The sequence below is a fragment of the Amblyomma maculatum genome, chromosome 1 (assembly GCF_055883805.1).
Source record: "Amblyomma maculatum isolate TAMU_Amacu chromosome 1, ASM5588380v1, whole genome shotgun sequence".
NCBI lineage: Eukaryota > Metazoa > Arthropoda > Arachnida > Ixodida > Ixodidae > Amblyomma > Amblyomma maculatum.
Window position 1 is genome coordinate 352,121,962 of NC_139344.1, and position 12,006 is coordinate 352,133,967.

The following is a 12,006-nucleotide window of genomic DNA, read 5'->3' on the forward strand; positions in this document are numbered from 1 at the left end:
GACAGAAATCGGGGTCCCTAGGTGGTCAAAATTTCCAGAGCCCTCCACTATGGCATCCATCTCTCATAGCCTGAGTCGCTTTGGAATGTTAAACCCCATAAACCAAACAAACAGTCGGGGTCCCACAAAATATGGCGATTTTTACCGCAGTAGGGAAAGGGTTAAGGTATGCATCTAAAACGAGTGCACAAAATGGAACTTGGTCATTCTATCAATTGGAAGAGATGCCTTGTTCCAGAAGTGGTAGGGCACCATGGTCAATCATTTTAGGTGTCTCAACTGTATGTATCGATAAGTTAATCAGTGAAAAATAGTTAGGTGCAGTGTTCGTAAGGCAATGTCATGTAGAGGCTGTCCAGATTTTCCACAGCCTAGGAATATGAATTCCTAGGCTGTGGAAAATCTGGACAGCCTCTACATGACATCGCCTTACTTGTTTGACTTAAAATTAGGGGGAGGGGGGGTTCTTGGTCTCTTATTTGTGCCCCCCCCCCCCCTTTTTTTTTCCTGGTTTGTGGTTTTTGTCTAAGCTTTTTATTGCACTGGGCATACTTGTTTGTGTAAAAGCATTGGCCTGGAAATTATGATGTGGAAAATAAATTTTTGGGTGTGTTGCCAAACTATAGAAGTACTTTTCTTTGGGCTTTTCTTTCATGGGAGCAGAATATGGCTGCCAACTAACATGCTTCATCTACAGCTTTTATTATTGTGTGTGTAAATGTACAGATGGGGAGCTTGTTTTATCTTTTATTTACCCCTAGCAGAATCTCTCCTCCTTTTAATGAAATCCTATAACAAAAAATTACCTAGTCCGACACCTTCCTGATAGCTGCCACCTGATGGTGGCAGTTTCTTGCCTTCTAAAAGGAAAACTAGGAGGTCGCAGTTGCGTTGCTGTCTTTGTAAAAATTTTATTCGTAGTCTGGCGGCAAACACCAGAATCCGAGTTCACAATGCCAAAAACTATGAGGCCACCTAATGCCCCCGTCACACGGCCGTTTTCAAAGGCTATCGAGTGAGCCGTTGAGATTCTTAGTTGCTGTCGCACTCGAAAAAGTTTTTCCGTCATCGAGAGACTCCACAATCTCTCACCAAGGTGTTGAGACGCCACTGTCGCCACCAGTAAAATTTCAGTGTCTGTTTGTCTCAGTAGTGTAATCATTCTTGAGATGCATTTTATTGTTTTGGAGAAGACTTACAGCATTCATGCACTTTTGAGGACGCTTATTTGGTCGCTTCTGTATTGCTGGCAACATTTGTATTGCACTTGCTACAATGTTTTCAAGTCTGGCCTGTCATTTCCTTTTCAGCAAAATAACTTGTATATTTTGAAGCTACGTTACTGTTCAGTAATTATACTTCTCCAGTTTTGTTCTGCATTGCGTCACGTTGTGCGCTTGATGACTGCAAGTGCAAATAGCTATTGTTCGTAGGTCCTTGAAGTCTTGCTAGAGTTTCGCACTGACTCAATGACTGTTGGCATATAGCTATCGGAACCGCTCATGTACCAGCACTCAAAGGCCTTTTGAGTCTATAGACTATCGGTACAAGAGCCTTCGAAATGCCTCTGTGACCGGGGTATTAGACTACTTTGAGGGGATGCAATAGGATTTGACTTCTCAGCTATATTTCCTTTATGTGAATGTGCCGCTTTCCCTACTGCATTTGTCAGCACATTGCCAAACACCCATCGATTGTTTAAGTAGGAAGCCAAATTTTTCATGTTGGCTAAGGGGCTATTTTTGAATGCAACTCGTGTAGGCTGTGTTCTGCGAGTAGTCCTTCGCGGTCACGTTACCTCTATGATGCCATCGCTGGCTTGACCATTCAGGGAATTTCATCTCTGACTGCACTGGAGTTTTGGTGCGGTGGCAGCAGCTGTAGTGCTATCGCAGTAAAAATCGCCCTGCCTTTGTTTTATTGTGAGACACTGCACTGACTTTAGTATTTTTATTTTCTTGCAGCTAGAGGTGCGGCATGGTGCTTCAGAACAAGTTTGAGTCTCTAGAAAGGCAATTCGTTCTTGGCTTACTGCACCGTCATCGTGTGCGAAATCCTTAGGTAAGTTGTCAGCCTTTGCTGTACCTCCACAGAGCTTCACTTCGACTAATTCCTCATAGGGCTTTGACATATTAGGCCATATGTATCGCAGAAACAGCTGGATTTATAGCAACTCTGCCATTTTCAGTTGAAACCGAATCTTGCCCAATTCTGGTAAACCCAAAATCTTCATTCAGTGTAACATCTGTCATTTTCAGGTTATGTCAATAGGACAATAAAGCAATAAAAGGACAATAAAAGTAACATACCTTTATTTTACTTACTGAAGCAAATGTAAATAACTGTTTTTGCAGGCAAAACCGATTCCTAACGTGCTCAAATTGCAGAACAGTTTCTTGGTAACTCCAATCTTTACCCACTATCGACTGCAATAAATTTCGGTCGTTTTTACCCTCCCAATTTTACACATAAGTTGTATTTGGGTTTGCTACACTCACGGTGTGCAAGTTGTAAAGAAAATGATGGGTATGGAATCAAATCAAATCAATTTTATTTCAGTTTTCAGTCGCTACGTATTCACAAAACAAGTACCCAGGAGTACAATTTCGTCTTGTAATGGCAGCAAAAAGAGATGTTTCTTCTTGGCAGGATAGGGACAGCAAAAAATTAGCCTTGCTTGTGAGAACATGTCAGCCTGTGCTTTAGTTTGAGTTAGCAGTTTATGAAGTTTAAATAAAACTCGTGGATGCAGGCAGCGTTTTATTCCACTGCATCTTCATCGCACCCATGAGTCGCAACCACTTCTGGTCCTTCAACCTATGGGCGAACACTTGTCCTTCAAGGACCGATGTCGGATTAAGAACCAGTCTAAGGCGTGGCATTGAGAGCTCTCATTCACTGGCTGATACAATTAAGCTGTCAGTGACAGACGTAATTTCACAATAAATGTCTCGCCTCCTCCTGATGCTGCCGAGAAATGATTTGCAGTATTTTGTTTCCATAGTGGCTCTTGCGCATGTAAGTAACACTGAAAGCGTCGGTGCTTTTGCCAGCACCTCAGACACCATTGCATAATTGCTAACTGCTGTGCATTACAACATCACTCTTCCATGCGCTTTGTGTCAAGGTAGTCTCCAATTCTGCTGGGCTGTTTGCAGCAAAACATTGGGAGAATAGGAGTAAATGTTAATGACCAAAGAAAAGACATCGCCAAAGGCCCAGTTCATCCTAATAATATTAGTTTCCCCCCCTCCCATATTTTTTTTTTAATTTAGCTGCTTTGTTATTGTGATAGACTACTGAAATTATAGACTACTGAAATTAATGAGGAACTGTGTTTACCCTACTGCAAAAAGAGGAGTTGCTTCCTTTTTTTTTTATGGAAAACAGGTGAAAAGTTCCCTGCATTAGAATAAATCCGATATTTTGCACTGCTTTCAAAACGAAAGAAGAGGTGCATGAAAGCCATTTTCAATGGTAGGTACATACTTATGTGTGTAAGCATTTAGGTGCAACCTTGTTCTTCGCATTACATTTGCATTCATTTTTTCTCTCTTCTATATGCTGTTGTAAAGTCGACCTTCATGTTATATTCGTGGTCATATGGTAAATATTGTATGTTAATCAGAGCTTTTGGATCGTTCAAGCTGGTAAACTAGACTTCAGAAAGTGACTAGTTCTAAAACTTACTTTTTGTGTGCCTATGGATTGTTGTGCCATCTAGAAGCGTTCAATGAAAGCTTTTTGCTTTTGCAGTCACTGCCTTCATGGAAATCACTTTTCTTTATTCTTTTCCACCTAAATTAACTCTATGGCTGTTATGTGTACGAATTTTCGCTTCTGCGACTTTTCAACTTAACTATTTTATTTTCCAGATGATTATGCAGTCGTAATAATCTGAGCGTTTGCAACTTGGACACAGTTTCTTTTAATGGCGGAGCGTGCTGCCACACTTTGTCAACGCTTGAATTTTGATCAATCAAAACGGTCTTTTTTGACATTACCGGACGGTATGCAAAATCTGGCATGTTGACTTCGCGAATTTCCGCCATGTTGGTGGTTTCTGGAAACTGCTCTGGTGGTTCAGGATTAGCAACGCACGAGCTGATGTTTGTCGTCCTATAAGGTGTCCATGCTTGCTGTACGCAAAAAGTAACTAAGGATAACAAGGGAAACAAGGTGTGCTCGCTGGGAGCACGATACAAGAGGCTGCGGTGTTGAATGCATTTCAAGGGGTAATAATCAGACTGCAGAAGAAGTTAGACCGAAGATAGCCCGCAAGTGAGTGGTTTGCTTATCTTGTATATGCCGAGGAACGCTCCTGCCTGCTAGCAGTTGCGGAGCACTGCATCAGTCACATAGTAGTTTCCCACGCGGGATTAGCTTTGCGTCTGCTGCCCGGCATCATGTGCCCGTTTTTGCTTCTATGCAAGTCGTACACATTCTTTCATTTGTGAAGTCTCATCGCAGGCGAGCGAATCCGCAACGGATTATCACGCAGTCCCAGTGTAATAAGTAGCGTACGCTGTAGGCAGTGTAAATCGGTCACTTAGCGCTCGTGATCGGATGTTCGGTCTTTGCATACTTTGTGAAGATCAGATTTTTCAAGTGGAATTGTCCAAGCAATGGGGTGCACCCACAATTTAGCAGCATCGGTAGTCGTATGGTAGGGCCGTCTCTGTGCTGAATGCCTGGTATTATGCGGTGCAGAGCTGCAAGCAGCAGCAGTAATGCAAATTATCAGTGTCCCCCCCCCCCTTTTCTTTTCTTTTTTTGGAACGCAGCAAAGCTAAACCAGGACTATAAAGTGCGCAGAAGTGGAGGGCTACGGATTAATTTTCACTGCCTAGGGATCTTGAGCGTCCGCTGAATTTTCGATACTCAGGCGTTACCGTTTTCCACCTCCATCAGAAAAACTGCTGCTGTAGCCGGGATCGAGCCCAGGTGGTTTGGCTAGGCAGCACAATGCCTTTGGGCTGCCTTAAAGGCCCACTGTGCACCCTCCGGTCTAAAATATTTTCTTCCCCGGTGACTGTGAGACTTCGCCCCTAGAACGCAAGGCCGCAAAATGTTTTTGAAAAGAGTAACTAATAACGCAGTTACAGCCATCGCAATCACCCGATTCTATCATGCTTCTCTCCTTCCGTTCCCTCGCAAAGGTTTTTCACTCTCCTGCCCGAGGTCGTCTAGCCTCCGCAAGACAAATTCCCCTTCCTCCTCCGCGTTTGGCGGGAGGTGGGGCGTGGCACTCCGCGAGCGCAGAAAATAATAATAAAAAAAAAAACGGGCGAAGGAGCGCGCGCCGCTGGATTCAGCCTGGCCGTGGCGAGGGAAAAGCGAGCAGTGAGCGGTAGACACCCATCCTTCTCCCGTCAGTCAGCGGGACGGACCAATGGACGTCATTCTCGAGAAGTACGTCATAACTGTGGCTCGACGGGCCAGCGCAGGAAACGAGGAAGCTGGCTTCCCGAAGGAGAGCATGAGAGAGCTTTGATTTGTATTTTCGTTGCTTTGCGGCGTGCGTGTCACCGTAGCATTTTGCACAGACTGTCTCCGGTATCTGATCGAAACACTGGGCTCCTTTGCTTAAAAGGTCCTTCCCTGGACAGTGGCCCTTTAAATACATTTAGAAATTGGCAATTTCACCAAGGTGTACTCATAATCGAGGTGTACTCGTAACCGTTTTCACCAATCAGATGACTCGAGGTCTGGGAGATTGCAGCACTTTCAATAACGACACAAATTCGAAATATGGGCGATGACGTCGTCTATATGCCATGCGGGCACGGATGCCTTACCTTAACCTCAACAATATGATTGTCAAGGCACAAAGAAATCGGAGCTCACAAGGCAAGAACAGTCTTGAGTCTGACATTTTGAAATGACAAGAAAACATAATAGGAAATATGGCTGCTTTTAATAGGTGTCTGACAAACTTCTTTGCTGAAAATTATATGAGAGATAAAAATGGGTAAAATGCATAGCGATCGTTGACATTGAATGCACATTCCTAAAACATTTATTTTATAGGCATATTCAATGTGAATATTTAAAAAATTACGGCTAACACAAAACAGGTTGGATGGGAATAAAAAAAAATTAATTTACAAGAAATAACCCTTGAAGGAAAATTAGTAAAATAAATTCTAGATTTAAATCTTTCTTGAAATAAATTGCCAGCAACGTCTTAAAATTATAGTTGAAGTGCGTTTTGAGGAAGAACGTTTTTTCCCTCATACTGCCTGAAAAAGGCTAACTTCAGCCTTTGATTAAATTCCTTTCTGTCTTGCCACTTTCAGTCCCACCTACCTTCCTTTTTAAGGCATGGTTCAGGTGTCCGCGAAACGAGTGAGACAGATCCTGCACCTTTTCTTTCCTGTGAACCAATTATTATTGTTAATATTATTAATTATTATTATTATTATTATTGTTATTATTATTATTTGCGCGTGGGGTACCAATTGCTACTCCCTGTGTGCTGCAGTGAGAGAAGCGCGTCGCTCGCGGGCGTCGGCAGCTGCGGCGCCTCATGGTGCCAGGCGTGCCCAGCCAGGGGCTATGGACACTGGCTGCTCCTCCCCGAGGCAGCAGCAGCAGCATCACCATCACCACACCAGTCCATCGGCCGCGGTCATCATTGTTGACAGGTCGGCATTCGTTTATTTTCAGTTGTGCGGGTTTGAGAATTGCAAATGGTATGATATTAAAGTTCGGGGACGGAATCACAGTAATGCAAATTATTTGGAAGCCTTTAAATGGGTGGCAAGCTGTCAACCATTTCTACCGGCTACTTTGCGGTAAAGAGTTGGAGTAGGTTGACCAGCTGACCTTATTTTTTCTGGGTGTTTGAGAGGCCCTCTCTAGAGGTCTGAAAAATATCTTGGGAGTTGTATTTCCCCCATATGAAGATCCGATTGCTCTACTTTGCAGCTTTGGCCCATCAGTTTGGAATGTCATTTTGGTTGGTTGGTTTGTTGGTTGGTTTGTGGGGGTTTAACATCCCAAAGCGATTCAGGCTATTATAGATGCCGTAGTGAAGGACTCCGGAAATTTCGACCAATTTGGGCTGTCCTTGTGCTGCTGTTCATGGTATGGCAACAGTTTACAGAATTATTTCAGAGAAGGCTCAAGCTGTCCTTTGCTGGCAACGGCTGCATAAGGCTTTTTAGGGATTACAGCAACATAGGAGGTATTGTTTTTGGGGGCCTCCTGGCTTTGTAGTGATGGCAATAAAACTTTTTTTTTCTTGAACACTTCACTCATCGTAGCTCTTAAACCGCTCTTAAATTGCAGGCCACCAGTTCGGGGTGCAAGCTCCGGTACTCCAGTCAAACTGACACCCTCTCAGGAACAAACAGTAAGTGTGGAATTACGGCTGCTTTTCTTTTTTTTCACAGGCTTCATTGTTTTGTGAAACTTGCATTGAGATATGACGATGCAGTCACTACACACATTACAGGCACATAGGGATGTTGCACTGTTGGTCGTCGATAGGGGTGTGCGGATATTAGGAATTTGGAATATCAATCGAATATGTTATTCGATTCATATTCGATTTGAAAATTTATATTTAGAATTTTCTGAGTACAATTAAACCTTGTTAATCCGGATCGCAGGGGACCGGCAAAAATATCCAAATTAACCTAATTCTGGATTATCGAATTTACCATGAAATCAACAAAAAATGTACTGGGCATACACATATCTTTATTTCATGAAAAGCTGCATTATTTTTGTTTGTTTCTTCGTCGGAATTTGCACGATAATTTTTTTTTCAGTCCCATCAAGTTTTGCTGCGCACGCTCATTGTCGCATAATCTGACACAAAATTCCCCCAGTACAGCGAGAGCCTCAGCGGTCTCTTGCAGAGTGCAACATCGCGGCAGCGGCTGCTCATGACTTTCATTGTCGGCACAATTTCCGTCTTTATCGAGAACTTCCGATAATATGTCGTCATCAGTCAGCATGCCAGCGATGGCAACATCGTCGTCGCTTCACTGGAGTGGAGGTCGCCGTCGTTGTGGAGCGCAACGGCAGCGGCAACAGGCCCCCAAACACAGTCGAACAGAGCAACGGGCACTTAATTTCATGATTCGCGCACTGTCCCCGTCGCATCACAAAGATCGCAAACAGTCAGAACAAAGAAATCTGGCAAGCAGCCATCACAGCCACGGGACAGCAGAACAAGCAGAGTGGCAGTCATTTGACAGCAAAATACAACGGTCTAGTCTCGCCGCCCTAACGATGATGACGATGATATGGCTTCTCCCTTTGAATCGCGCAGTCAGCGGTGCCACCTAGCCACTGCTCACATGATCCGCTATCATCACCACCACATTTCGTGTCCTGTAGCTTTTTTCTGTCGCTGCATTTAGTTCTTGCCGAGCAGCGTGCAGACAGACTCACTTCGCGTAGGTTTCCCGTTGCTCTCCCTTTGTGGATGCACATCCATGTTGTGTTGCACAGTAATGCAGGAAAGTCGGTAGCCCTCATCTTTGGAGTTCTCCGAGTTGACTGATGTGCAGCTAAAATGCTTCCGAGATAATGAGCGTCTGCCGCCATTGAACTATACACAGCCTTGCCGGGACCATGCAGTGAGTCCGAGTTAACCGAATTTCCGAGTTAATGAGATCCAAATAAACGAGGTTTTACTGTATTCAAAAATTACTGAATATAGTGAAAAATTTCAAATTCACCGCAGGTTCACTGCGCTGCGTGATTCGCCACAATGCTTGACGGCATGTGTGTCGCACAGTTCATTGCATCGCACCGTGAAAAGGATATTGGAGGCCTTCCCGACAGTGTGCATGAAGTAGAACGTCAATCTCACTTGGATTTCATCTCAAATTCGGACAACCGTTCCATGGGTGTTCATCAGATAAAATTACTGTGGTGCAAACAGCTTTTGACGGGTTTCTTCGGGCCCATTCGATAATTCGAGCTTTCTGTTGATTAGATATATTTTTCTGGTCCTTTGAAGACCGAATTGACGAGTTTTCTGTATTCAGCTGTGACATGACAGCTCCGCACGGTTTCATGTAGATTAGCTTGCAGAATAAAGTGGTTTAAGGAATTCTGTACAAAATTTATACTAGATTTTTCAGTACAACATACACTTGTTTGCAAATACCCTGTACATTCTGAAATTAAAAGGGGAACAGTGTTTGCTATTTTCTTTCTTTTTTTTTTTTTTTTTTTTTTTTTTTTTTTTTTTTTTTTTTCACTGATCATGTATTAAATTTTCTAAGCCATTTTTCCTTTATGTTCAATATTTGCACACACACACCTAGTCGTCAGTTCTGCTTGCATGTTTTGTGTGTACCTCCTGAACACTCGTGTTGACATCATTCTACCAGGCAAGCGATTCATTAAAAATGAAAGTTCTTCTAGCGAACCTTGGATGTAGCCAGTTTCTAGTCAAAATGGTATACTGACAGGGAAGGTAAAAGTCGAGGGCGGCTGGAATAAATTTGTTCAGAGTGGTGTGGCTACGCTATGCACGGAACGCACTAGAGATGAAGAAGCCCTACATGAGAAACCTCTTGAGAAGCTTATTCTGGCTACTGCTGGTGTCTGTGATGATGCCGAAATGTTTTTGAGAAATTTTTTACAACCACTGCACGATTGAAGCCGCGTCGTAGAGCAGTGCTGTTTTTATTTTGTCAAGGTTGCAGTGCTGGGCGTGCAGAATCAGGCGGGTGACTCTGCCAGCCTGTACGTCAACTGCAGCCGTTGTGGCCAGATCAGTCACAACCTCACCAAGTGCGATTTCTGCTCCCGGGATATAGTTGCCTCCGAAACAGTCTGTAAGCAGAGGTGAGTCGCTGTTGGCATAGCGCTGTTTCAGAGCCGGCATGCAGACGCTCTGTATGCTCTGTACGCTCTTCGGACACACTCCAGACACTCTGCATGAGTAGAGACACCAAATTTTAGAGATGTGTTCTTTCTTCAGCATGATGCACGGCGTATTGGAAAACATTTGACATCGACATACACTGGGCCAGTAGGTGGGAAATAATTTGGTCCTTTAATTGAGCTGAATTGAAGGCATTTTTTTCATATTCATTTTATGGGAACTGCAATGTATTTGGCTTGCGCAGACAGCTGTATCATGTTTCTCTTTAGTTTTCTGGGTTCAGAACTCTAGGGCAGGGATTCTCAGCTTATTTTGCTTCAGGGAACCCGTAGTGGCTTGCATAAGGCACGGAGGAACCTCGGTTCATTTGGTTCATATCTCCCTGCCGAGTGTGTGCGCAGGAAACAAAGACCACACATGCACAGCCTCATAAAGATGCCTAAATAATAATGGCTAACTGTGCTGTGGCCAACCAGCTGCTGCAAACCGTTAAAAGTGTGATTAGTTACAAAATGAAAGAGGTGGAAGACAGGTGGAGTTGAGACATGCATGGTTTCAGCTGTTCAGTGGAACCCAACAGGACTTTGTAAAGCACCTTGGAACTATGTCTGGCAGGACGTATGGGCCCAAGCGGCGCATCAACTTGGGTGGCACGTCGGGTGGTGGCTCGGGTGGTGCTGGCAGCCAGCTGCAGCCAACAGAGGCCAAGATAAGCAAGCGCACATTCTACGGGTCCCAAGCCATGGCCACCTCTGTAGTCGGAAACAATACCCTACAGCTGGTGCAGTCAACATCTGGCGCCACGAGCAACAACAGCGTGCTCCTAACAGTGCGGCAAGCCGTGACAACCAATGGACAGCCACGGTCACTCCTGTCCGTGGCCGCCGCCACCAGCACAACGCAGCTGGTGCACAAGCCAACCCGGACTATGGCCACAGTCAACCGGAGAGTCAGGAGAGAACCTGGTGGGTCTGTGGGACTGGTGTTGGATTACAGTCGAATCCGGATATATCGAACTCGAATGGGATCGTGAAATAGTTCAGTATATCGATAATTCGATATACAGAAATTGGTTTGAAACGCCACTTGCGATTGTGAAAAATGATACGGTATTTGTCGCGTAGTCAACCCACTCACATAATGAACCCACTCCCCATTTTTCCCCCGGAGAATTTGAAAAAAGAAAAAAAAAAAAGCTTTCGCTGCCGCGTCCCTTCGTTTGGACCGTCGAATCCACAGCTCATTTATTGACAGCGCGCAAAGATGCTGCGCAGCGATAACGTCGCGACATGTTTATCTTTTGATTACTTTTCATAGATCTTGCGGTATCAGGGGGCGAACTTGGCAGAGGGCCTGCGTGATGGCTTGATTTCACGAGCCTGGTTTGATTTATCGCGCCGCGCTTGGGGTGGGGCGGGCGTAGTCCACTGCTACAAAATCATTGGCAAACATGATAGCTGCAAATGCCATTTGGAGCGAACAATGCTAAAAGCCGGTGTCATGATCGCAGCCAACTGCGTGCTTTCGTTGATTCATAGATGCAAGAATGAACGGCACTCGCAAAAAAAAAAAAAAATTCTGCCGCTTCTTAACGTCCGCAGCCGCCATAGCTTACGCTGCGCCGCACGTTCAGCCCAACAAGAACAACTCTCGCAAAAGAAAAACAAATTGCTACTTCAGACTTCTTAACCTCCGCAGCCGCCATAGCATACGCTCAGCACGACTGCAAGAATAAACAACTCTCGCAAAAAAAAAAAAAAAAAAAGTATCTGCCGCTTTCTGGAGTCCGCGGTTGCCATAGCGCGTTCAGCACGACGACACGCGACGCTCATCGCGCACCAGCCGCTGCGCGCAGAGTGTTCACAACACACACTGGAGAAGCGTCTGCCATAGGTCGAGCTGGCTTGTCCGCGCATGTGTAGTGTGTGCTGCTGCGAACGAAGACCGGGAAAGAGAGAGGAAGGGGAAAGATAAAGCTTAGCAGAAAAGTGAGCACACACTTGCGTTTCGCTCTATCGCATTTTTCTTCTCTCCTGAACACCACGGCTGCATTGGTTCCCTCTCGTTCCTTCATACACATGACTTGCAAACGTCACGTGCTAGCGCGGCAGCGATCACCACAGATGCGCACGCCTTTGGGGAAAGAGTGC

At 44.8% G+C, this 12,006-nt stretch overlaps 1 protein-coding gene across 5 annotated transcripts in view; it reads left to right on the plus strand.

Annotated features, from left to right (window-relative positions):
- The window catches only part of LOC146207776 (uncharacterized), a 74,237-nt gene that overhangs the window by 10,872 nt on the left and 51,359 nt on the right, over nucleotides 1–12,006 (plus strand). For all 5 annotated transcript variants that reach the window (XM_084590350.1, XM_084590359.1, XM_084590384.1 and 2 more), the window contains exons 2-6: nucleotides 1,965–2,061; nucleotides 6,485–6,647; nucleotides 7,294–7,357; nucleotides 9,668–9,816; nucleotides 10,472–10,821. In XM_084590350.1, the coding sequence (XP_084446476.1) occupies nucleotides 6,559–6,647; nucleotides 7,294–7,357; nucleotides 9,668–9,816; nucleotides 10,472–10,821 (652 nt within the window). In that variant the 5' untranslated portion in view covers nucleotides 1,965–2,061; nucleotides 6,485–6,558. The remainder of the gene's footprint in view (nucleotides 1–1,964; nucleotides 2,062–6,484; nucleotides 6,648–7,293; nucleotides 7,358–9,667; nucleotides 9,817–10,471; nucleotides 10,822–12,006) is intronic.